A 25,654-nucleotide genomic window follows, 5' to 3' on the forward strand; every position below is an offset into this window, starting at 1 on the left:
TCATTCACTCATTTTTATTATTCTTAAAACACAATTCACATTGAATATCAATCTGAAACTCAAGCTCCCAAGAAAAACATCCCCAAATCCACCATAATTCATTAAATAGAAACACACTGACCCACTCACTTGTGAAATCCACTTGACCCTATTACCCCCCATGTCTGCTGCAAGACATCAGTCTGTGATAAATGTAAGCAAGAAGGAACTTTAGTCCCAAACAAGTCAAGACCAACTAATAAGTCAACAACTTGGTGAGGATGGCGTGGCATGCTGTGGGTAAGTTATGGCCACATGGAGTGAGGTCGAAATTACATTTTCCCAACAGCATGCTCAGGAAACCTGATGTTAAAATTTTTGGTTTCCTCTGACATTTAAGGAGTAAAAACAAATCACACTAAACTAATACTTTTGAGTGACTTCAGCTTTTTGCCTTAATAAAAAAAGCTGTCGTACATAAACATAAGTGAAAGGTAAAAACTCAATAAAACAAAAAAGGCATTACATTCATATATGCACCTGAATCTGCACAAACCTTTGCAATCTTTATGAGCATCACTCTGCACTTATGTAAGAAGTCCTCATTGTGGGGTTTGGATTAAGTTGCAATATTTTAGAGACATTTTGTGCACAATATTTATGCATTTAAATTGTTAAAGTGTCACATAATGCTGAAGTGACAGCGGCTACTCCTTGCAATTTGTTTAACATTACAGTTTTTGTCTCTGTGGTGACTTCAGATGTGGATTACAAATACATGAAGAGAAACGATTTCAGAAAAGGCAAACAAAAATCCTTTATAAAAAATGTCCTCTGCTGAAGCAAACAAAAAATGCAAAAAGCCTGAAATGCTGGCAAGTTCCGGAATCTGTATTCTCATTGGTACAGCTGAATGTTTTGAATTAATGCAGTTCACTTCCTCAAAGCAATCGATATAAAGTGTGTAAAACCTGTGTACATTTTGACCTGTAGAATTCATATACACTATTATGCCCTTAAAAATAAAATGCACATGGTCACAATTGCAACACTGGAGACAATTCTGAACATGACAGTTGTGAAAATCCAAGGAATTATTTACATGGTAGTGGACCTGGACAAGCTGTACTTACAAGCACTACAAACTAGGTACAACATGAGACATTCAAAACCTTCACTAAGGTACATGTACAGAGCACTGTTATGTGAGTAAAAGATTCAAACTTGAAAGCAGCTCGCACCAAAGGCATGTACAGTATTTTGTTTTAACAGTAAAAATGAGATGTTGTTTGTCGTTTCTACAAGAAAAAGCAAAACACGAATGATTTACCACTGCATTTTATATTACGAACTGATGACTTAAGATTGCCTTAGTTTTAATATAAACAATAGGAAACGATAAGAACAAGAGGTAAACAAATAAGACAATGACAAGAAAAGGAGAAAAACAACTGAATACTCATTAATTAAACTATTGGGTCAGCCACTGGTTTACCTGCATTTCAGATAGAGTATTACATAATTCTATTTTATTAAAAGACGAGAAATTGCATTGTGTACTCATCTGAGGTACACATTACTTTTAATGGCATTCTATTCTATCGACAATTCTACTGTTATTCAAGCCAATCTTGATGCCTTGAATGCAAGCACAGACTTCATATGCACCATGCAAGCTTGATCTTATTTTATTTCTTCTCACTGCAATGGCACACTTACAACAGATAAGTGGCATCATGGCACATTAAAAAGGTGTCCCCTTTTTTCATAGGAACAGGAAGAGCCGGACGAAATACATGTCTTGTTCTTTAACAGCGCTCTGTGCATAAACCGATGTGAGAAAATATGACAGGGGCATGTCCCATGTCAGTCATTATCATAACGAGTTCCACCCCAGGTGACAATGGTTCACTAAAATACAAATCTTTTGAGTGTAGAAAGATGGGGGTGGGTGGTGGTAGTAGTCATGATTTGGGAAGAGTTAGGGAAACAGTGGGGAGGGAAGAAAGTGGGATTTCTCCAACAAGTGAAGTTGTTCTTTAGAGCTAGTACAATTTATTACCACTTTGCTATTAACAAAATTCTGAATATACATCTGGAATCTATGTTACTGTTTTCTATATTACAATTTTAACCAATACTGTGATTGCAAACACAAAACAACATAAACTGAGAGTTCCTTCTTATTTTGTTTTTAAAGAGTTCTTTATAATGAACATATGGGTCTCCTGGTAAGTTAACTTTTAGGGTCAACTTCAACAATACATTACAAACAACAATATTAAACTTATTTCAACTGTCCAGGCACAGATCCGGGGGGGGGGGGAATGCCCTTTCCCTGAGACCAAAAAAAAAAGGGTAAAAAATTTGGGAAAATAAAAAAAAAAAAATTTAAAACAAGATACTGGTAGCATCCTGGAGATTCTTCTTATGTGTACAAGGCGCGTGTTACAAACAGCAAACTATTGTCTGCAACAAGGAGACACAAAATAAAACCTCTGGCTTGAACCCCTCCCCCCAAAGAAATTCCTGGATCCACTCCTAATGTCCCTAAATGGAGACAAATGATGCCAGCCTTTTTCTTCCAGCCAAATTAGTAACTGTGATGTACATGTACTGAACCTTGTTCAAGAGTCTTGTTATACTAAAGACCACAAGGCATGTAAAACTGTACATTTTTAAGGTTAACCAAGGACATTGCCATCTGTGTCAGTGTGTGGCAGTCTGCAAACCAATCAGAAAAAGTACTTTCGCTTTGACATTTTGGAAGGTTGACCGATCAAGTACAAATTGCCTCAGGGGCTCCCTTTATCTTCCAGCCTGACACGTAGGAAACATGAACATACCTTAGCAGACAACTGACCGTCCAAAGGTATCCACACTGTAATGCTTTTAATACATCCACAGCACACCATGCTGGTACACAGGGAACTAGACCAAGCGAAGAGCACTCGGGACATGGCAGACCACCATCAAGCCAAATTCCACTATTTCACTACGGCAAAAACTTTTTACAAGCCTCTGTTCTTCCATTCTAGATAGTCCAGGAGATAACGTTTGCGACCCTTGAACTTAATACTTTAAATACAGCCCTATTTTCAATCATAAAAATATAACAGTAATTAGTTGTACACGACCTCTTTGCATTGCTTGGCAACTGTTTTTTTTGGTTTTTTTTTACAATGAAACCACACTGGCATTAACCTCAAAGTATTGTAGTGAGTATGGTACTTGCATTGCCTTGGCACATACGTAGTACAATGTAACAAACAGAACACAGACATGCACATGTATATAACATATTCAGGACCTGGGTAAACAAATGTCTAACACAAGACATGTGGTATTGAATCTGTGGGGGAAAATATACATATTGCTTGGGGAAAAATGTTCATTGGCATGAGCAACTTGCATTGTTTAACATTAAAGTAAATTTTGCACTTAAGAACAGCAACAGACATAAACTGTTGCTCTGCTATCCAACCGACATGAAGTCCCCAATTTCAATTTTATGAGCTTTGGTCCTCAGCAGTTAGCACTGGTAGTAAGGGATACCTCTTTTTTCTTTTCTTGGGGGGGGGTTTAATCCTTCCCTCCAACTTGAAGACCCTTATTTGTTTTTCTTAAGACCATAGAAAATATTTTTTTTCCCTGTCCTCCTCTAAAATCTGTCTTAAAACATAAAATCCAAGCATCAATACAAAATATGCTTGCCTTTTATGTCAGAGTGACTTGCCTGCCCACTGTAACAAGATCCAACATGTTGACTATCTTCAATGCCAAATGGCCTGGGAGTCTGTGGAATCCAAACAGCGGGCACAGGTCAAGGGCACCATCTCACACTGTCTCAACATGGGCAGTCTTTTTCCGGGCTGCTGTTGATTGCCGGACCAAACAATGATCACCAGAACTTTACATCTTCTGCACTATGCTACGGCTGCATCCAAATCTGTTGTCTACAGCTAGGTCTAGGTCTTCACTCCATTGGAAATGTGTGGAGACGCGTAGACAATAGACCTAGCCGTAGCTCTGGAAGCCCGTTTTGAACATGGCTAGTATGTCCGGCAGGGTTAGGGTTAGTGTGCCCATGACAGAATGAAATGGTGTGGGGCTTTTCAAAGAGCGCATGTGCATATGCAAAGGTCTTCTCATGATTCATATGAAAGCCAATATAAAACACATTCACAGCAACATACGCTACATCTGTGTTCACTGCTGTGAATATTTGCCGAACTTTGCAGACTTGCACTCGTATTTACATTTGTATTTACATGCTAGCCCTAACTCGGAATGCACAACAAACAGATTACCCGCAGCCTTTCAAATTAGGAAGAGGTAACCAACACTTCACATTTTATAATACTAAAAATATGGGCAGAGTTTAAAGCTGAAACACAGATTGGAATTCACGTACTTGCGTGACACAGGAAATCACCTCCAAACTACACACACTACAGAACGATTCTCTCAACCTCTGCCTTAGTTCGGCAAGAAACAACTATCAAACTCACATCTTTTGCCCGAATGCAAATACATGTACATGTACACGGCTGAAATCACGTTTCAAAAATAAGAACAACCCTCTTAAGTTTTACCCCTGTTTAAAGAGGTGTCAATGTTTAGAGTTCTAATTACAGGAACTGAGGGTCAACTGAGTGACCCTTTCCATTAAATGCATTGTAATGCTTCTTGTCGTTATATGTAATACTGGAACACACACACCGCTCATATGGTCCTGAAAGCATCAATACTAAGCAGCAACTAGAAATGGTACAGTGGAACGTCGCAACATCGTACATTTGGCTGTACTGAACATAGTCCTTGGCTCCCAATATTTTGTGCACAAAACCTACCGAACATTATGTAGTTGCAAATCAACAGAGATTCGCCACAGCATGCATCAGAGATCGACCCTGAGTAGTAACTTCACGACTTTTAGGATAAACTGAACATCAATTTTGTAACTCGAGATTTAATAAAAACAAAAATAATTAACAGATACATTTCTAGAAACCTCAAACGTGAATGCAACGGCAAAACATCATGAAAACAATGAATCATAGTATCACAAGAGGGTGCACTTCAGTTAGACAAGAGAAGGTGCTATTCATCATGGCAATGAAACGTTCGGCAATTAATTTCGCTATACCGAATGACCGCTGTGCTGAACATTTAGCATGGACCCTGTCGTGTTTATTATAGCGGCGTTCCACTGTAATGGATTAACCAATTTGTTCTTAATATTTACATTAAAATGATAAAAACCCTGACCCTACCAGTGCATTTAGCAAGCCCACGCAGAGGACCGTATTTAGTAGCTGATCACTTTCTGGTTTAGGGTACAAATTACTGAGCCACTAACAGCTCCAGGTGGGGAATGAGAACTTTTGCAAAAAAGTTGAAGTTCCAGTTTTAAGGGAACAGTCTCCAAAATCAGTTGTTTTTTTCTTAAATGTGTGCACACAACAGGAAGAGAAACCACAATTGGCAACTCACATCCAAGTCAGCACCACTGGGAAGTCACTGGCAATGTGTCAGTGAAGAGCGGGAACCACGCCCATCCCCCTCCCTAGAGTTTCTTCTTGGCAGCCTCCGCTGCCTCATCCGCGTCGTCGAAGATCTTCTTCATGTCAGCCAGGGCCTTGAAGATGTTGCTCATGAAGCGCTTGGAGTTGGTCAAGGGGCAGGAGTGTTTGGAGGAGACGTGGAAGAAGAAGCGACTGTCCTCGGGCAGCATGTAGCACACGCCGTACCCCTCGTCCGACACTGGCCCAAAGCCACCACCAGGGCTAGCCTGTAGATGAACATTATAAATTTGGAGTCAGTACAGATATTTCGACCAAACTTACACGTAAATATTTAATGTATTCAAGTAAAGCTCAGGTACTCTACAGTGTTGAGCTTTCTGACCCTACACTGATATGCATCCATATTAAATCTCCACATGGACATGGTGCTATTCAAATACCAATACCCATCTCATTTTGCATAAAGGAAGGAATGCTTTTTTTAAAAAATCTTTAAGATTTTTAATCAAGTTACTATAAAAAAGAGATAAAACTGATGAAGATTTCAAAGTGAACTGACAATGAGCAGATCACAGTGTTTGCTTTTTTTCAGGAAAACCAACAGCTGTTTAGGCATTCTGTGCAGTCCCCAATAACCTTCCCCAGTATATCTGTAAATGATTCCCCTAGAATTAACATTTATGGGAAGCCTGTCAGGGCAGTAAAGGTTCTGATGGCCATTCTACACATTAAGTGACATCTGACCTTTGCGCAATGTGGAGCAGTCTGGCTGAAAGTCAGGTTCTAGGCAGGTTTGACATTCAGAAAGTGAAGATCTTTCATCACTTTTACCTATTGTCCCATGGAATAACTGGGGACTGGTGGTGTAAAATTCCTCAACGTATAAACGTATTTCTAAATTCATCTCTTCAAGCTCAGGCTGCCTAACCATAATTGATTTATGAAGCACACACTCTTTGGTTCACATAACACGGTTCTTCGACTTCAAGACTTTGTCAAGACTTCAAGCAGTTTGTAATTGGGATCATTACACCCTTGTAGTGTATTTTCAAGCTATGTGAGCATTACGTGGCTTCACCTTGTCTCTGTGCTCCACTGTGTTGATTGATTGATTACCGGCGATTTGTTGCTGAGGCGTCTGGCTGGTGGATAAGGTCCAGGGGTGAGTCAGTGCATGGTGCAGGAACTCGCTGTCCTAAAATTTAAAACAGCAACACAATGCAAGAGTATGTATAATTCAAGGGAAGTTAAACAATGCTGTTTCTGTATTAGAAAACTCTGATGTGCCAATTAAAAAAAACCAGACTTCTAGACATGAATGCAGAGCAGTACCTGATCCAAGCCCACCTGAAATCTTTCCTTAACCACTTGCTGCCGGGGAGCCTGGTTTCGGACACGTACTCATTATATGCACAGCCGGGGTTGCGAAATCGGACAAAGGGAACTGGGCCTTGTAACAAAAGACTGTACTCGTAACAAAAGACCAGGCTGCTGGGAATTACCAACATTTTTTCACTGACAATAGCGGAGATAATGCATCATTTTTTTGAAACAGTATACCACTGTCTGTAGCACGCAGTGTGAGCGGATTACCACCTGTCCACAAGTGATGTGCCACCACAGTAAATGGGTTTTGATGCGGGTAGCCAAATTACACTAAAGATCCTTTTCACGAAAACGACCAGACGTGCAGGGCATGTGCAGAACTGGACTGTCATGGAGTGGGATTAATAAGTATACGGTACTCTATGTACTTAGAATCACAATGACAGAGTCTCTGGTTCTTTAGCAATTTTCGAGTGGGGATGAATGTTCTACTAATTGCGTCAGTCCACAGTACACACAACGTTCATCTAAATAGAATGCTTTTCTTTTCATTTTTCAAGCCAGGCACTTTACATGAAGTGAGGCGGACACTTCTGCCGATGGTCCACAATGCCATTAGCATGTATGTTCAGGTCATGTCAAAAGAATCTACAATCCCTCAGGGTTTACAGGACAACAAAACATGTTTAATCTCCTTTGAGGTGAAAATATTTAACTTTTGGTTAAAGGAGCCTCAACGCTGTGAGTTACCTTTGCCTTACAAAAGGAAATATTAATAGATAGCAACTGAAACTTAAGGCCTAAAAATTGGTCTGGTGCCTTGAGCAAGCAGACCTTCTTTGATGGCATTTTAGCAGGCATATTTCCTTTGCATTTAGATCTCAGTGAGTCACTGGCGGGAGATACTCACGTATTTCAGGCCCTTGCAGGCCACGTAGAGAGCGAACAGGTGTCTGTCCCATCCTTTGCCACTCATGCAGCCCTTGTACAGCTTGGTGTGCATGTCCGATGCCTTGCGGAGCAGGCGGATCTTCTCTTCGGCCGAGCGATTGTCTTCCATCATTGCTCTGCACACAATAAAATGGCACTTTAAGGAAATCATCAGGACAAATAAGCTTCATTCAAATTCTGGTCTACAATTTGAAACTAAACTTTCCACAAAAATACTGCTGTAACAAAGACATGTCTTAACTTTAAATCAACATGAACATGCATAACCACTGGTGTAATTTATAATAATTAACCACTTCCTGCCGGGGACTCCGGAATCGGAGATGTATGGTTTATATGCGTGGCCGGGGTCTCCGAACTCGGACAAAGAAAACAGGGCCCTGTAACAAAAGACCGTACTCAGACCAGGCTGCTGGGCATTACCGACATTTTTCACTCTCAAAAGTGGTGATAATCCAGCCTTGTTTTGAAACCATATACAAGGGTTTGGGGCATTGAAAGCAAGCGGATTACCACCGGGGACAAAAGCGCTCCACCACTGCAGCGATGAGCCACACAGCACCACTGCACGCTAATCTGGCCCCTATTGAAAAGAGGTCAGCAGTGCACCAAGCCAGGTTCGTGAACAAAAGAAAGTTACACAAAACCGCACGATCTGGGCTCTTTTTAAAAGGCTGCAGGCCTGGCTGAAATACTCGGGCGTCAATGAAAGTCACCTGTCAACTTGGAGTAGTGCCTAAAGATTACTTCGTGTGGCTATAAACGACCGTTAAATGAAATGATGAATTTTGGAGGACTTTTGAAAACGGAAAAATGATAGTCATGCCGGCCCACCATCATCAACACTGAAAAATGCTCCGGCATGAAGTGGTTAATGTTATGGATTCTACTCTGTGTCTCAACAAAGCTTAAAAGAATCTAAAGATGCATCAGAATCTGTTGTTTAGAGCTAGGTCTAGGTCTTCGATCCATTGGAAATTAGTAGAGACTCAATGACAGTATACGTAGCCATAGCTCTGGAAGCCCATTTGCACATGGCCTGTAACAAAAGTTATATATTTATCTTGTAAAGCCAGACTTCTGAATGGCTGTACATCCAGCAGTGTCATGCAGTTTAGTGATCTCAGCCAAATCCAGCGTAAACAGTTGAACAGTTCCAATATACACAGCATATAATAAGCAAGTCATTAATGAAAAACCCACTATCACAGTTTTTAATAACAGTTATCTAGAATGATTTGCTCTACCACTACAGAGAACACTCAATCTGTCATTAAATATAGACATTAGTTTGATACTATGCCATTAATACTCCCAAAATCCTTTCCTTTAGTGTATGTTGGCCATTTTTCCTCTCCCATCTTGTTCGTCTGTACTCCAAAGCCCATCTAAACCCTTCACATTATCTTTCATTTAATGACACAATTAATGAAACAACCAAGCACAGTTGGCAGTCACTCACCGCACAAAGTTACAGGAGTCCTGGGTGAGTGGCCGCACGGTTTCGGTTCTGCCGGCCAGGTACAGGCGCGTCATGGAGGCCTCGTAGGTCAGGGCAAACTTACCCTCATCCATGTAGTAGGCAAGCTGGAGAGCAAGTTGTACATAGGCATCCGGACTCAACTGCGAACAGAACACATGTTCCAGTGAGTTAAAGTATGGTTCGACATCGGAAGTTTCCTGACCGTTCGCCTTTATATGCGTCTGAAAAAACTACAATTTTGCTTTGCTGTATTAATCTTTAGTTTTGAGCTGTTGTGGTTTTTATGCTAATGGTTCTGCATATTCATGAGCAAACTGTGATGTCATTCAATAAAATGTTGCATTGATCTGTGCACACAAAAAAAAATCACTAAAAACCAAATCCATGTTTTGACCTAGGCAGGAATCAAACTTGTATCCTTTAGAAATATGGAAAACGGCATCTCGTTCTAAACATACTTTGCATTTCTTGACAAAGCCTTTGCCGTATGCATCATGATTCAACACACACAGATCCAGATCATCATTGTTCTGCACAGTAAAAGACAGAATTAAATAAAAGGTCAGCACAACTTGGAGAGAGCTCCCTGCAGTAAGTCCTCTAGGGATAACAGTATCAAGATCACATAGTCCGCTAACAAATGTACGTGGAAGTGCTCTGAAAAAAAAAAGCTGGAGTATTTATCAAATTCAAAATTTTGAGAAGGGTATATTTTGGCATTCATCAATAACAGAAGGTAGAGAACTTTAAGCTTGTTAATGCACATCAGGGAATGCTACGTGTAACTCACTTTGATTGCAAAGCTGAGGGCATCACGGATGTCTCTGCTCATCTCCTCACTGATGTCCCATTCGAGGGGGACCGGGGCCTTGATGGCTGCCTGGACAAACCCTTCCATGGGGACACAGTGACCGTCTGGGCCATATCGCCCCTCTGCAACCCTGGAACGGAACCCAAAAGCACCAGTGACTGACAGGCTTTTTTTGTTTAGTTTTTTGTTCTGCACTATGCGGCCACGTGGCTTGTGACGCCACCGACTGTGACATCAGGTGCGATGGACTTGAACTTCAAAAATCCTGCAAACAAACCCTTTGCACAGATGAAAGGGCCTATTTAATCTGTCAGCAGCAGCATCATTACTTCAAGCAATGATTCACAGGTGTATCCAGCGAACGTAGAGCGCTTGTTGTATAGACTTACAAGGGATGACTGGTCGGGCAGTTTTAGGTGGTACAGCGAAAAGGGTACAAACAATTAAATAAAAAGAATTTACATGCTAGCACCACTCTCTGAATAATTTTAGTTCTTGAAATAGCGAGACATTTCTCAACTGGCTGTGTGCGTGTGTCTGCAATGAACCCCATGAGAGAAGTCTGTTTCACTTTTGTTTCTGATTCTTCTTCCTTGATACTGCGCAAACTCCCCCCAAAACCCTTGTGATCCCCCAAAACCCTGGTTGAATACACTCACTCATCAGTGCATGCGTACTCCTGCAGATGGGCCACCACGGGGGCATCTCCCCACGAATGTTCCACGTTGTAGCCAAACTTGCCGTCCGTGAAGATGAACATGGACAGGCTCTTGTCAAACCAGTGGGAGGAGCCTGTGCCGTGGAGAAGGAATTTGCCCCGGTCGCTCAGGTTGTCAAACTCGCAGGTCTCCAGCATCACCTGGGAAAAGGAACGGTCAAGGCAGTTTTACAGTCGACTCCATCACATCCTTCAAAAGTCAAGACTCACAAGATGATTTGCAAGTAACAGGGTGTACAATGACAAAGGAATGCTTTTTGTCAACATTCATGTGAATAACTTGTGACTTGGTTTAAGACTGGATGACTTGCATTTGTCCTGTGATGACCTTCTGGGAATTGCAGGGACTTGTCATGGAAAAGACTTCAACATTGTGTCAAGGTTACAGATCAAGTGGGCATGTAGAATTTATAGGATTAACAGGAGAAAAACCTAAATGATCAGAAAGTAAATAACTAAAGTTACCGACAAACTGTAATACTGTCATAAGGATATTCAAAATTTAAAACTCAATCATTGCTGTCATTGAGACTTTAACACTTGGACCTTTCAGACGCAGCAAAGGAAGAAAAACTGTTGTCTTGATTCTAATCTGGAGGTGTTCAACACACATAGTTCATTAGATACAAATGATACTCTTGAAAAGTAACAACACAAATCCACCACTTTCCAAAACTCAGGATTTTCCCTTGAAGGAAAGGGCAGACATTTTTGTCATGACAGTTTTTCAACTGCAACTGCACAAAACTGTGGGTCACACAACAGCCTGATGCAGCTTGGGAAGATGCAGGAAAGTGGTGCTAGAATGCCATGACCAGCACTCCACTACTGGCCAGTGCATGCAGCACACTGGAGCCCACCTACCAGGAACGCTGCCTTGTCGATGACCTCCAGGGACTCCCGATTGACGCCCGATGACAGGTACTTGCTGCGCTTACGGAACCAGTCCGACCTCTCCAGAGCTGTGAAAGCACCCAGAGAACCAGCGGCTGATCCCTTACCTTCAGCTGCCAATCCAGAAAGGAAGAAAAGGCAGCAACGAAAACAGTCTTTTGATTCATCATGCTTAAATTTGATGTTTATTCTATGACAGAGGATGGATTCTACAGCAAAATAAAAAGGCTAGCCACTTCTGATATGACAATAAACAAAGAGGTGCAAAATAAATTGGCCAAATGTAAAAGGTTTGATGAATCAAGGGAAAAAATGCACATAACGAAATGGAATTAAATGTACCACATTGAAAAAGAAAACAATAATTTAACACAAAGCAATGTGTTGGGCTAAATTTTTACGTCTCGTTGGCAAATTCTGTCAGAAGACTGAAGCAGTACAGACTGAGGCATCATTTTGCCAACGGACACTGGATGAAAAGCTCACACCTCCTTTCTTGTCGGCATCTTCCATGATCCAGATGAACTGCTGCTCCAGGGTCAGAGGGGAGAGAGGCTGGCCTATGGAGTCAAACATATCCAACTTGTAGAAAAAGCCTCGGCGTAGCACGACGATGTGCTGAGTGGGTAAACAAGAAACCCAAATAAAAAGAAATGTAAAAAACCCAAAGAAGAAATGAGGAGGGGATGAGATATGAAACATCAAGCAGAGGGATAAAAACAAGGACAATAAATACTAAGACTGTTCAAAGCTTTTGTCAAAACTGCATAAGTTGTCTTACAAATGACTATGATTTTGTGTATCTTGAACTTTTTCGTCTCAAGTACTCAATATTGCAAAAATGACCACCTGAATTGCTAAAAAAGCATTATTTTCAGCCCTCAAACCCTGAAACCTGCAAAAATCCTGAGAAATAAGAACCCAAAACACTTTCATTTAATTGGAATTTCCATGGAATATTGGCGAACAATTCAACGCATAACAAGCGACTGTACCTTAGAAACGGAGGAATCATAGTGAACAAGCTCGTCAAAGTCTTCACCTGGTATTCTGTAAAGTTAATGAAAAATTCAAAAAGTTTATCACTGCCAGGTTCAATTTGTTTATTCTGAAGCGGCAAGAAAACAATCTGAAAATCTCCACAATTTTTCTTAAGTGAAACCCATTTCACTGTCTTTGATGTTAAACAGTGCTTAATCCTTGACAATTACACCTCCCTCTTTACCTTTCACAGATGCCTTTCACAAATTCCAATTACAACTGTTACTCAGTTGTGTTATTGGCAAGTTAACACCTACGTGACAAACATAGGAACTTCCATAATTCTTACACAGATATGTCAATGTTATAGGACGTAATACCTTTGTAATCCTGTCAAATTTCCAGGAGCAAAGTATCACCAACAACCAGCAATTGAACACCATGTAAATTCCTGGTGTCTTTTTATGTACTGACAAAAGGAATGGTTCCTAGCCTACAACACACATATGTAGATTAGGAGCAGTGGCACCCGTAGAGGGCATGATTGAGCACAGAGGGCATGATTGGATGTTAAGACATAAGAGCTCACCTGACGGTGGCAAACAGCCGTTCATACTGCTGCATGCAGATCGGGATAGTGTTGCGGATTACAAGAGGGGGCACTTGCTCTCTTTCTATTTTACGCTTGAAGGACATGATGGCATAGCTCTTGGCGGCAGCTCTTTGTAGCAAACAAATTTTGAAGAAAAGGAAAAAATTCATTGAAAATATTAATCAAACTCAATGGCATGGTGAAAGTTAACCCATCTACAACTATACAACATTAGGCCCAAAAAATTGTCTCTAGTTTCTGGTCAGGGGCTGACTCCAAAAGTGGTGCAGCGATGCATATTTTTCCCGCTCACTTTTTTCCCTAGTAATGATGTGCACGCAATTGCGCTTGTACGTACGTACGTACGTACTGCCGCTACTAACAATGAAATATACTGGCCCCCTCACTATTTACTGTTTTAAACCATTTTAAGCTTGTGGGTGTACACAGGACATAAGGTCAAACTCGTTTGTCTGGTTCCCAGATGTAAACGTATAATACAGAAATGATAACATTTGAAAAAGAGTGCCCAACTAAATGTATGGGGGACATGCAGGTCTACGGCGACTTGTGAGCTGACCAAAAACTGGAGACTTTTTTGGCCTTACATCACATTGTACATATTCACAGACAAATTCAGAAAATCACTGAGCTCTCAAGCAGTTTTGGGCAGTACAGTGACTAATGGATTACAGTTTACAATTACTGACTGCTGTGATGTGGGATACGATTTTTTACAACGTCGGGGCCGCATGGTACCCTCAGCTTTCCCTCAGGTGCTACGAGCCCCTTGGGTGTTTAAACATGTCCCACATCACAGCTGTTAATAATTGATTTGTTACACCTCTGTCTTCAATTTTTTGCAATTTTTCTCATCTAGAGGTCTCCAATTTAATTAAAACAATGAGTATCTTGGTCCGTTGCTGCAGAGAAAGTTGTACAACATACACGGACTCGGTGCATCACTCTATCGGTTTAACTGGGTCGGTTGCATGTGTTTTGCTTGAAAGCAATACCTTTATGCCTTTTGGAAGAAAAGCTGCATATCTTCAAAGTCAGCAGACATTATGTCTCACACAAAGAAACAAATTCAAACAAGCTTCAACCGTCAACCAAAAAATTGTGCGTTCATTTCACTGTGCCAGTACATTGCTCCAACTAGAGTTTACCATTATCATTTGTAGCAGAGGTACCAGTGACAAGTCTGGTGACCAGTTCCCGCATTTCGGTTTGGACTAAGGGGTGGGGACTAGTCTATGACATCACGATATGTCCAACAGTGAGGGTAATATGCGTATTTTTTACCTGATCATGTGATTGTTTTTGGCAATGAAAACAGAGTTTTCTAGACTGAGGCACATCAACATTCCTTACTAGTCCTAGCATGTTAACATGACTACTGGCAAGCTTTGACACTCTGCAGTAAGTCAAACACCAAGCAGTAAACCATCGGTGCATTTTTTATGTTCAGACAAAATAGGGACATAGAGGCTTATGTAAAGCAACAGTGGAGATGCAGAAGGACCCCAGGTCCATCAGAAGTCTGAAATGTTGGGTGAGTGGATAGTTGATCCTGGTGCTATATGCATACCTCGCAGACTGGACATGGGTGGGTTTCCAGAAGCTATTGCCCAGGCAATAGTAACTGCTATTGATCGCGATGGGTGAACGGTTCATCAGATAGATGTACTTCTCCCTGGGGGCAAAATTTTACCAACAGGAAAAAATATAAACTTAAAATTAGCTTGAGGTGAACTCTTACAAGTAGCCTTTTCTGTTCTGGTCTTATCTACATTTTCAAATGTGAATGCCCATTGCTTTCCTTTGTTGTAGCAGCTGCACATTAAGTGCCAAATCTTTGCCTCATGTGATGCACATTAACCACAATAGTAAGTTTTACACACACCAGAGAGGTACGCTTTTTACTGTTGCTGCTATGAGCTCTCAGAGAGGTTACTCACCACCAGTCTGTGATGTAGTTGGACGCCCACCAGGACTTCAGGTACAACAACCGCTGCAACTTGGGACCGACAGTTTTTTTGAAATGCTGTGGTGAATTAGAATGTTAAAAATGAAGAGTTAACTGATGAAGATGTATGAGACGAAAACGTCAGAAGCCAACAATTGTGGTTCCTTGATGGCTGCTGACTAACGTAATGTTACACAACCTGGTCTTTGAAACAGTGCCCATGTGCTAGTTCAGGCCAATTAAAAAAACAAAAATGTGTTGCGCAAGAGAAAGACAGAGACAGTCAATAAATGGAGACTAAAATTGCCCTGAGTAATTAAATGCCAAAAGTCAGCTCCAACAGTTTCAAGGCCAAATTCACCTCCTTCAGCTCGTACACTTTAATGCACTTGAACAACTGTTGGTTCACACAGAATGGGAAAACATAACTCTCAATTGCTCACTTCTTGAGATACAGTATATGTAATGTGTGAAAAAAACCAAACACCCACTCTCTGTGGGTACAACTCAATTCCAAGCTCGAGTCAAAACTCATCTGCTAAATTTTTTGTAATGTCCTCCAAGAGTTAAAAAACAGGAAATGTCCACTGGGGTGTTAGATGTATCTGAACAAATCTTAACCTTAGCTTGTTTCTGCAATGTCTCAAATTCTTCCTTGTCCAGAAGTGGCCTCATGGACTCAAGGAACTGTCGGATGGTGTCATCCAATGAAGGCACCGGCATGCGGGGCAGGCTGAGCTGGAAGCTGTAGGTGCCGGGGCTCAGGGCCGGCACCAGTGCACTCAGGGTCTGGCCGCAGATGATGCGCACGCAGGCCCCCCAGGCCAGCGTGCTCCACGACTGGTTCCTGGGAGTCTCGTCTGAGAAATGAAGAGGTGGAAAGTCTGTTTCAGCCTCACAGCTGATTAACATTTGCTAAGTGTTCATGCAGCAGAGGCTCCTTAACCCTCCTATGGTTTTACAGCACAAATGTGCATGAGTGCCCACAGTCACTGGTGAGCATGTAGTTTCTATATGGAACTCAAACATGTACAGGTTCAGTGTGTACACAGTAGGTTGTCAGCACAAAATGACCCAGGGTCTTTTGTGCAGTCCTCTTCACTGCATTTGGTTTACTGCACAATTATGCACATGAAACAGTGAAGCACAGTTGTTGGGCAGCACAAAAGTGCAATCTGATACTCCTGTGAGGGACAGTTGGTGAAGTGCACAACACAACACAGCTGTGCTTCTTTTAGGTGTTTACCAAATGACCCAAAGAGGGACTTCAGCATAGGAGGGTTAAAATGAATTACAAAGGAAGTGAGGCTTGTGACATGTGCGAATCCAGAATGTAATGGCTGAGGGAATATCTTTCCCATGGTGTACAATTTCTTGGCTAGGACCTGCCACGTGTGCGACTTTCAAAGGATCAAATGGAAATACAAGGGTCATAACTTTGATATCGATATAGGTGCTCACATCCATATTTTCTCTTGAATAAAATCAAGTACGGTTGACAACACACCTCATCTTGTGCTCTTATTTAAGATGTACATGTAACAAACACAGTTTCACAGAAAAAGCTTTTTACGCAACTGTGTTCAAATTCAGTACAACTCAGTACAACTGGTGTTAAAACTGTTGTGTGCCAGTATGCAAAGAAATCCAGTGACTAAAATCATACTAAAACCGCACTTCACATTCTAATAGTGCAATATGTTTTGTACGTGTACATGGGTGAGTAGACACAAACATAAGCCGTACATGCTGAGGGACTGACAACGGCAAACTCTGACAGAGACAGATGTGTCTTCCATAATTGAACCTTTTTCCATAACTAGACCAAAAATGGGTCCTCACGTAGCCATCCCTTATAAGCTAGCAAGATGCGGAGTAGGTAGCGCCTGACGTGGAGCAGTGCGATGAAGAAACAAACACCGACTAGGAGGGAGACAATCAGGACCTTCAGGTAGAAGTAGGGGGGCCCTGGTGATGAAAACAGCACAAATGAATGCAACTCTGATTACAATTTAACTGCAGCAAAAACACACACATAATAAACTCTAACAGGCACGTTGGGGGACTTTTTAGAATTCAGGAAGGTGCTGGTACAATCCATCCGTTACACGTGTACAGCAGTTGTCTCATCTTGCGGAAGCAAATCATCACCTTCAAAAATTGCATGTGACAAACCAGAAGTAAGGTGGCGGTTTGCATTACCGAATCATCAAGTTGCCAGATGGACTGTGCTACACATACAAATCCCAGCATTTGTGATGGGGAAGTGGAAAGAGTTATCTATGCCCCTGAAATGGAAGGAAATGAATACTTATCTTTATCTGGTCTGATTGAGTTCATTTACATCTTGGATAAACTTACCTCTACTGATGTACACGTACTCGCCAAGAGTCCAAAACTTGTCATTGAGTGGCTCGCAAAACTCAAATTCAGTGATCATGAGAAGTGATACGACAGCCACTGATGTGAGCAGGTTCCATGAAGATGTTGGCCATAGACCATTCCAAATAAGATTCCTGAAAAAAAAGCCATATACATAGTAATGACACAACAGTAAACAGTCAACTCTGTAATTTTAACATATATCTGGATCCTACAAATTGGGTCTAAAACCAATATTTCATCAATTTGGTTTGTACAAGTTTGCATTAGAAGAGTTACCTGAGCTCCCTTCTTCATATATTGTATATCATATATATATATATGTATATATTAATATATCACTCAGTTTGGCATACTTAAGAAACGTGGGTGATGAATTTGAGGGTTCTAATTGATTCACTTGAGTATCTGCGCTCACCCTCAAGCTACGAAAGCTGCACATACATGTACAAGTACATGTAGAAGAAACGATGGAAGTATTTGACACCTGTGAGCACCCTGGCACTTCTGGCATTTGCACAGTAACAAAATTTCTGATGAAAACTGTAGTTTTCACATGTACATACCATGTACATGCATGTACATGTACACCATTTGCCAATGTCTGCCTGAGTAAGGCACTAGCTACGAGTATACTAAACGGTCACAGTCATCATATTCAAATTTTAGTACATGTAGTACTGCAGACAACTCAAGACATATACACTGTACATTTACATTGTTCAAAAGAAGAACATCTTTCAGATCTTGTTCATCAAAATTTTTACCTTCAAACTCAATCCATACAAATTACAGTCATTTAAATTATGCTCTTTCAATAACTGGAAGGCATGCCACCACAATATGACATGGTTACAATACTGCACCACAACAAACATCAGGAACAAGTACCGGTACATGTGCTTGTATACATGTACACGTAGCTGTACACATATACGTGTACATGTATGGTGGCACGCGCACAGTTTGTGAATTAACACAAAGAATATGGTACAGGTAGAAAGAATGCCTCAAAGCCACAGATGTCAAACAGTTAGCCATGTGTACCATGCATGTACGTGTACAATTGTACGTAAACATACCGTACAACAGCAGCTGAAATTCCTGATGCATTTTGTGATGCCTATCATGACGTCTGGGCATTTCACGGAAGTCCCCAGACATGTACGGTATGTGCGTACTTATGCCGTTCATGTTTTTTGTAATACTGATGTTCACATGCTAGTATCCTGGAACATGTTTGTTTACACACATACATGTTCATGTACATGTACGTAAACACAAGTACGTAATGTATGCAGAGAATGTCATCCTTGGTAAATTGCTACATCAGGGTTTCCCCTAGGGTGCTGATATAAGTGAGATAATCAAACTAATTTTGCCCCCCCAAAAAAAAGTTTTCAAAAAGACCTAAAATAAATTAATATAGTCTGGTGGAAAATTGAATTCAAATCTGCCTTACAATATAAAATAATCTTGTATTCTGTGCCCCTCTTTATTATTCTGAATGATTTAAAACTGACAAACTGTATTTCAAAATGCTCAAGTCACATGCATTTTGCTTTTCCTTTCATCTTTATCTGTTTTACATGAAAGTGTGAGGGGTTAAATTCAACAGGAAAGCCCAAAGTGGTAACTAAACTCAGTGAGGTGGGCCGCCTCACACTTGAATAGGCAGGGGAACCCTGCCACACATACATGTTAACAAATAATATTTTTTACATACATGTGTACCAAGTTAAGGGAGATACATGTAACACAAGTGCTGTAATATATTGGTAGACGTTATTGGGACCAAAAGAGTTATATGGACAAACTAAACACAAGGCCAGATGCAAATTTTTACCTGGGACCCAGCACAATTGACTGTACAAATATAGGTACACTGTTATGAAAAAAATTCTGAAAAAAAATGCTGGTACCATCACCTGTTGACAATGGATTTTATGACAAACCATAAAGTGCCGGGAGACACGGAGTAACGGGTCTCCCATCCCAAAATAGGAAGGAAACCTAAAGCCTGAACCTAAAGCCAACTTGTGTTTGACAAACATGTGTCATACATTTTCCCTTCCCAGTGCCTTGTAGGGTAGTGAAGATGACCAAAGCCTCTCCTTAATTAAGGTCAGTACCAATTACTGAGAACCGGGAACTGTGGTTGAAAATGAAGGGCAAGAAATATCTTTTCACAAAAACTGTATTGGCATGCATCAGTACTTTCTCATTTGTTTCAATTGACTAAGGTGGAACCGAACTCACAGTCGACCAAGGGAAAGTGGCGCAAAGTTATGTATAAAAGAAAAAGTTGATAATTATCCATGAAAATATTTAAAATTACACATATGTACAATAACACGAAGGTCAGCTGGACTCAGATGGAAGGCACATCTATCCTTTCAAATTGCAGGATGGTTGATTTTATTAAAAGGGTAGTTTTTCAAGACGCTCTTTGATAAGACATACTCGTGAAATTGTGCAAGGTTCTAAATATAATGCACAGAGTGATACATGTACCGGTATGCTGTACATCCTGAATTCAAGATCTACTTCACCATGTATTCCATCACAAGGTCTCTGTATGCCGTGCCTGCACAGTGGCTTTTATTTCTCTGTTGCAAGTGAATGAAACCATCACAACTGCTTCATTTTTGACAATAATTTTGAAAGGATGGCTTCATATAGTTCCAGTAGATGGAGGATTGTAGGACTCTCTGCATAATACTTTTGTTCATAAATATTAAAAAACTTGGAATGCTTGTGCCTGAAAACATCTGTCTGATTTTTATATTGCCTTTATAATACCAAACTACATGTACGGCTTTCTGGTGTAAAGATTGTTAATACATGGACCTCAACGTACTGTTTAACCTAACGGAGAATATAACGTACATGTATCAATTTCGTCTGACAAAAAATGTTGGCTTTGGGGAATGAAAAAAAAAAAGAAATCACAAAGCAGGATGAACATACGCATCGTGATGTCTTACCGAGTGCGATAGAACCTCCGCACACAGCTCCTGCGTAGCGCCTTCAATGCAACCTTCCACTCATCCTCCTGGCCCTCCTCAAAGTACAGCACATCTACTCTTGGCTCCTTGACAGCACTGCGTGCTTCAGCCATGCTTCAGCGTTGGTGACAACGACTGTGGGGAAATTCCGCAAGTCAATCTACATGCACTTAAAACTCGTCAAGTTATAATGTACATGTACATTACTGAAATGGTATGTGTACTGGCTCATGTCCGGCGAGTGAGGTCAGGATTTTTGAAGAACTTCCAAGTCTTCAAAAATCTTCCAAGAACTTCAAAATCAAGAACTTCCAAAATGCATTAAAGAAAATAATGATGATTTTTTTTATCATTTTCATGAAAATGGGAAAAAAAATTGGAATTTACATTTGCACTTTTGAATGTTGATCTAAACCTCTGACTGAACAAATGTAATTTTAGGGTCACCAATGGGTCAAACATGGGCAAACAACTGTACCAACATCCGGGCATACATAGAGGTACATTTATCTGTACCTCACTTGAATAGAGTTATCAATGATTATCCTGGTTATCAGTACTTTTTTGATAGCTCAAGCTATCTCAAAAGTCAGTACATGTAGAACAAGTTGGAAAACAAACATCAGTTTAGTGTAGTTATGCAACAATATCACAGGGATGAAGTGCCGCTAAGTGCAGGCGGTCTCATGACTTTGAACTTGGACTTTTCAATTGTCAATCAATTTTTTTCCATACAGATGTAGAAAAATTTCAACGTAGCCATTTCCATATCAATTTTAGTATTCTCAGGCATTTTGTTGAACAAAACTGAAAAAATGTCCACAGAAGATATATACTGTATATGTATGGACATCACTTGACAACCTGTGCACAAAGCCTATGAGACTGGTCCAGAAATGTATGCTTCTAAGTAAACACTTCAGTATTTTCCCAGCTAAATTTGCCATTCTAGGACACGGTATCACTTTCCTGTCACCAATAAACCACTATAATGACGTCCATACAGGAATACGGACCTCTTGCCAAATGTAAAATTTGTAGGCATTGTCTATTTAGCCGGTGCTGGCTAAATCTAAAAGATAATTTGCCGGATAAACAATAAACATGTTAAAAATCTTAGTCTGGTTCTGTGCAAACACTGTCATTGTGCCTCTGTTTTCACCAATTTGGAATCAGACTTTTTTCCCATTAAAAAACTCTCTGAGGCCATGAAGCAGAAAAAGAAACTTTAATTAAATGTCAAAGTCAATGTAAAACAACAGCAGGCGGTGCACGTGGAATCCTTTGCTGGCTCATATTACTTTTATTATTCTTGCTATTTTTTTTTCAGCAGCACTACAGGAGTCAGTATTGTGCAAGTTTAAGTACCTGTGTATAGGTACTGTAGGTCATGTTGTGGAACTTTTGTTCGATTCCAGTGCCCTTTGTCAATATTCTGATAACTGTTACTGATGATTCTCAAAGAAACTATTAATTTTCTGATTGAAATGTTTTTAAAACTTAAGGTAAAATATTGGCAAAATATCAATTGCGTATTGTGGGAATGAAAGAGCATTGGGCTTTTTGCAAAGTGCATAAGCCTGATATGCAATGACTGGCAAGAACCCTGCTACATGTACATGTACCGGGGATTTTTTCATTTATACTCACAAGATACATATTATCCACTAAGCCATAGAACTTGCATGATGTATTATGGAACTTTAATTAATACCTTTTATAGGGCTTCTCACATATGTATAGCTGGCTAAATAATGTTTAGAGTCTGCTGCAATTCAGCCGACACTGGGAAAATATAGGTTGGCCGCAATTGGGAATGCGTGCTCTCTGTGATTAGTCGATTCTGCATAAAATTTCAAACTGCATGTACTTTCCTTTTTTGAAATAATCTTTCACAATAGTGAATTTGAAAGAAAATGTGATTAGGTGACCAACTGAATTATAAACTGTTCACTGAGATCTAGTGATTGAGCAAAGATCCAATGGTTGCGAATACAACAACCAATAGCGCCCAACCTGTACTTGTAGGCCTATCACTTTCAAATTATACGTCTCTCTCAAATGACGTCCCTTCTTACAGACTTGCACGTGCATGGGTATTTCACAGACATCAGGATCAGCATGCGCATGAGAGTAGAACATTTTATACACCGCGCGCTCACACACCTGTTGGCAATCTGGCATTGTACACGCATTAGCAATTTTCCTACAAAGATGGCATCAAATGAGAAAGTTTTATTAACAGGCAAGGTGTGTTTGAAAATAAATGCACATGTACTTAGTAAAGTTTGTAGCCTCTCCATGTTGTACACTAACACTACACAATAAGCATGTCAAGTAAAGTGATGTCAAAAGTTATGATAGGCCTATATGTGTATGTACATGTATATCATTTATTTTGCAAGGGCTGTATGAAAACATGCAAAAAGCCTCCGCGATACACCTGCACAGTTAGAGTTTTATGCAGACATGGCCATGATTACCACTGCTATTCCCTTGCGGGAGGCCCAATACTAGCCAACAGAGTGTGATAACATGTCCTAAGAAGTCAAATTCAGCACTGAGAACATTGAAGCATTTACATGTACTTGCAAGTTCGACAGAATTATCAGATCATGCAGTCACATCTGCTAGTGTGTAAAAACTCGATGACAAAGACCAACGGTAAAAATAGTAATCTCCAATATTTCACCTTAAACTTGTGATCCTCTTGTAGAACTTTCTACCTCTCAAGAACTTTCTCTTTCAAAAGAAAGAACTTTCTCTTTCAAAATAAGTCACTAATTTGGACTAAATTGCTGTCTAACACCCAAAAAAAAAATCAGAAAGAACGAGTAAGAGAGCTTCACAGTTAGGCAGTAGCGGCTCCAATGGAGGACACCATTTTGCGAATCAATCCTCAAAAACCTTTGAACATTAAGTGTGGTGTGCATACCGGGTACACCGGTAAATGGTCACTTCAGCACCTTCCCAAGCCGGCACCTGCCAACTCGGAATGCACAATCTCAGCACCTTGTACAACATATTTTGGCAAGGTTTCTCGCTGAGTACTGTATAGAGTATAGGCTACTTGCACTATGACTTTTTGGACAGCTTGTAAAAAAAATCACGGAAGCCTTGAATCGATGAAAAATTTTCGGGCAGTACTCTTTCAGCTTCGCTCATAACATACTGGAACAAGTTTAAGAAAGCCAGTTGGTGGTGAAAAAGGTATTTTTGGTGAGTCTTTGGAATTGAGAACCATTGTCACTTTACTATATGTAACGTTGTGGAGCATTAGTATGACCGATCCTGTCTAAAATCGAAAAAAAGGAAAACTAACGCTCCACTCAAGTAAAGCTAAGCCTAGTACTAGTAGTCACTATGCTCACAAACCTGAAGAATGTACATGTAGGCCCTAGAGAGGAGACAATAAGTCTAAGAAATAGATTGAGAGGTGGGAGCAAAACCCCAGGGGAATACATGTATATTCTGGGTAAAACCCAGGGAATCAGGTAGGGATTGAAAACCCATCCCACATGTGGACCAAGCCAGGAATCAAATCTGGACTGCAAAGGTGGACATGGCAGAAGGCTAGCCCGACAAATAGGGCTGTAGTGGCTCTCTTTTACAATCTGTCTCTTGTCTGTCGCCACCACAGATAAGAGACAGATTGTAAAAGAGAGCCACTACAGCCCTATTTGTGGGGCTAGCTAGAAGGCTACCCCCCAGTCTAGGTGCTAGACGTTGTTATCGTTTGGATGCGCGATAATCCCTACCCACGATCCGCAAGCCACGCATGCATACGCATGCACGTCGGACTTCACTTTGACAACAACGTCTTGGTGATTTCCGAATATTTTCCTTATGCGCGCGCACCTACTCTGCCTAATGATAATGCTGTATATCTTGCATAATTATTCAAACTTTGCATATTCATGCCCAATCCCCGGACTTACCGCGCTGCATGACATGCATGTACAGTACACAGATCATAGTGCATGGTACAGTACTGTGTACATGTACAGTACATGTACTACACCACCTGCCGTGCCTACTAGTTGCTCCACCAGCATTATTTTGCGCAAAATTGCAACAGAGCTGGAGTGTATAAACAAGTCGAAAACTTCCTGCCAGTAGTGTAACTAGGCAGCTACAAGGGTATTGTACAATTTTATGGTGCGTGTGCGCGTGCGTGAAAAACAAATTGTCGTGCACGTCCCCCCCATTTTCGGGGGAAAAAATTTGGAGATAACCTAGACGTTGTTATCGAAGTCAAGTTGTGTGTGCATGCGTGGCTAGTCGGCTAGCGGATCGTGTGTAGGGATTATCGCGCATCCAATCAATAACAACGTCTAGCACCTAGACTAGCTACCCCCAGAACTGCTACTTTGAGAACTCGAAGTCACTAACTCTGTGATACTCCGTGTGGGTCAGTAACTCTGTGATACTCTGCGAGACACGGAGTGATTTCGAGTTCTCGAAGTACATACACAGAACTGCAGGGCCGGCCCGACGTCCGCCGCCCCGCTCCCACTGAAGGGGTGGGGGTAGTGGAGGAAAGAACACTAGGCATTAGGCCAACCTGACTCCCCAATCGCTTTACTTACATTTACAACGATTAGTACGCAGTTTTCCCGACGCCGTAATCGACAAATTTCAGCCACAACATGAATTGCAAGACGACGACAGCCAACTTTGGCTCACCACCCCGTACCTGACCACAAAGTTCGTAAAACCTCATCAACGTGGCACAAACAGTTTCCGGGTCACCTTTCGGCGAACTGCACGCGTTTCATATGAATGCATCCGCATGGAACGACGTGTGTGCACATCGAGGTCGATCAACGCATGTGCACGTAAAAATTCGCTATCCCTTTCTAAAAATCAATGGAGCTAAATACCACTGGTAGACATGCCTCTCCTCTTGAAAAAAAAATTCGTTAACCAGTGAACTGGTGGTCGATTACATGTATCTGAAAGGGGAATTGCATTTAGATTAACCAACAAAAATGAGAAACTTAAAAAACAAAAAAATTATGATATCACTTCA

At 40.8% G+C, this 25,654-nt stretch overlaps 1 protein-coding gene across 1 annotated transcript; it reads right to left on the reverse strand.

Moving 5' to 3' along the window:
* Positions 1 to 25,654, reverse strand: LOC147798391 (carnitine O-palmitoyltransferase 1, liver isoform-like). The gene is made up of 18 exons (XM_087140263.1): positions 25,212 to 25,654; positions 20,602 to 20,757; positions 17,594 to 17,748; positions 17,075 to 17,200; positions 15,854 to 16,092; positions 15,225 to 15,310; positions 14,855 to 14,959; positions 13,261 to 13,392; positions 12,686 to 12,740; positions 12,179 to 12,308; positions 11,661 to 11,803; positions 10,738 to 10,937; positions 10,058 to 10,208; positions 9,726 to 9,797; positions 9,247 to 9,407; positions 7,744 to 7,900; positions 6,586 to 6,702; positions 1 to 5,773 (listed from the first exon to the last, which is right to left on the reverse strand). The coding sequence occupies exons 2-18, from the start codon at positions 20,733 to 20,735 to the stop codon at positions 5,549 to 5,551; spliced, it is 2,388 nt and encodes a 795-aa protein (XP_086996389.1). The 5' UTR covers positions 20,736 to 20,757; positions 25,212 to 25,654; the 3' UTR covers positions 1 to 5,548.

This window comes from Acanthaster planci, linkage group LG08, assembly GCF_054643075.1.
Source record: "Acanthaster planci isolate LZ-2023a linkage group LG08, COTS_SCS, whole genome shotgun sequence".
Lineage (NCBI taxonomy): Eukaryota > Metazoa > Echinodermata > Asteroidea > Valvatida > Acanthasteridae > Acanthaster > Acanthaster planci.

Bases quoted from the DNA above. Each gene is read 5' to 3' on its own strand.
- LOC147798391 (XM_087140263.1), bottom strand. From the start codon at position 20,735: ATGGCTGAAGCACGCAGTGCTGTCAAGGAGCCAAGAGTAGATGTGCTG. The intron at 17,749-20,601 runs GTAAGACATCAC...CTTTTTTTTCAG, and splicing joins CGGAGGTTCTATCGCACTCG to GAATCTTATTTGGAATGGTC. The intron at 13,393-14,854 runs GTATGCATATAG...TTTGCTACAAAG, and splicing joins ACCCATGTCCAGTCTGCGAG to AGCTGCCGCCAAGAGCTATG.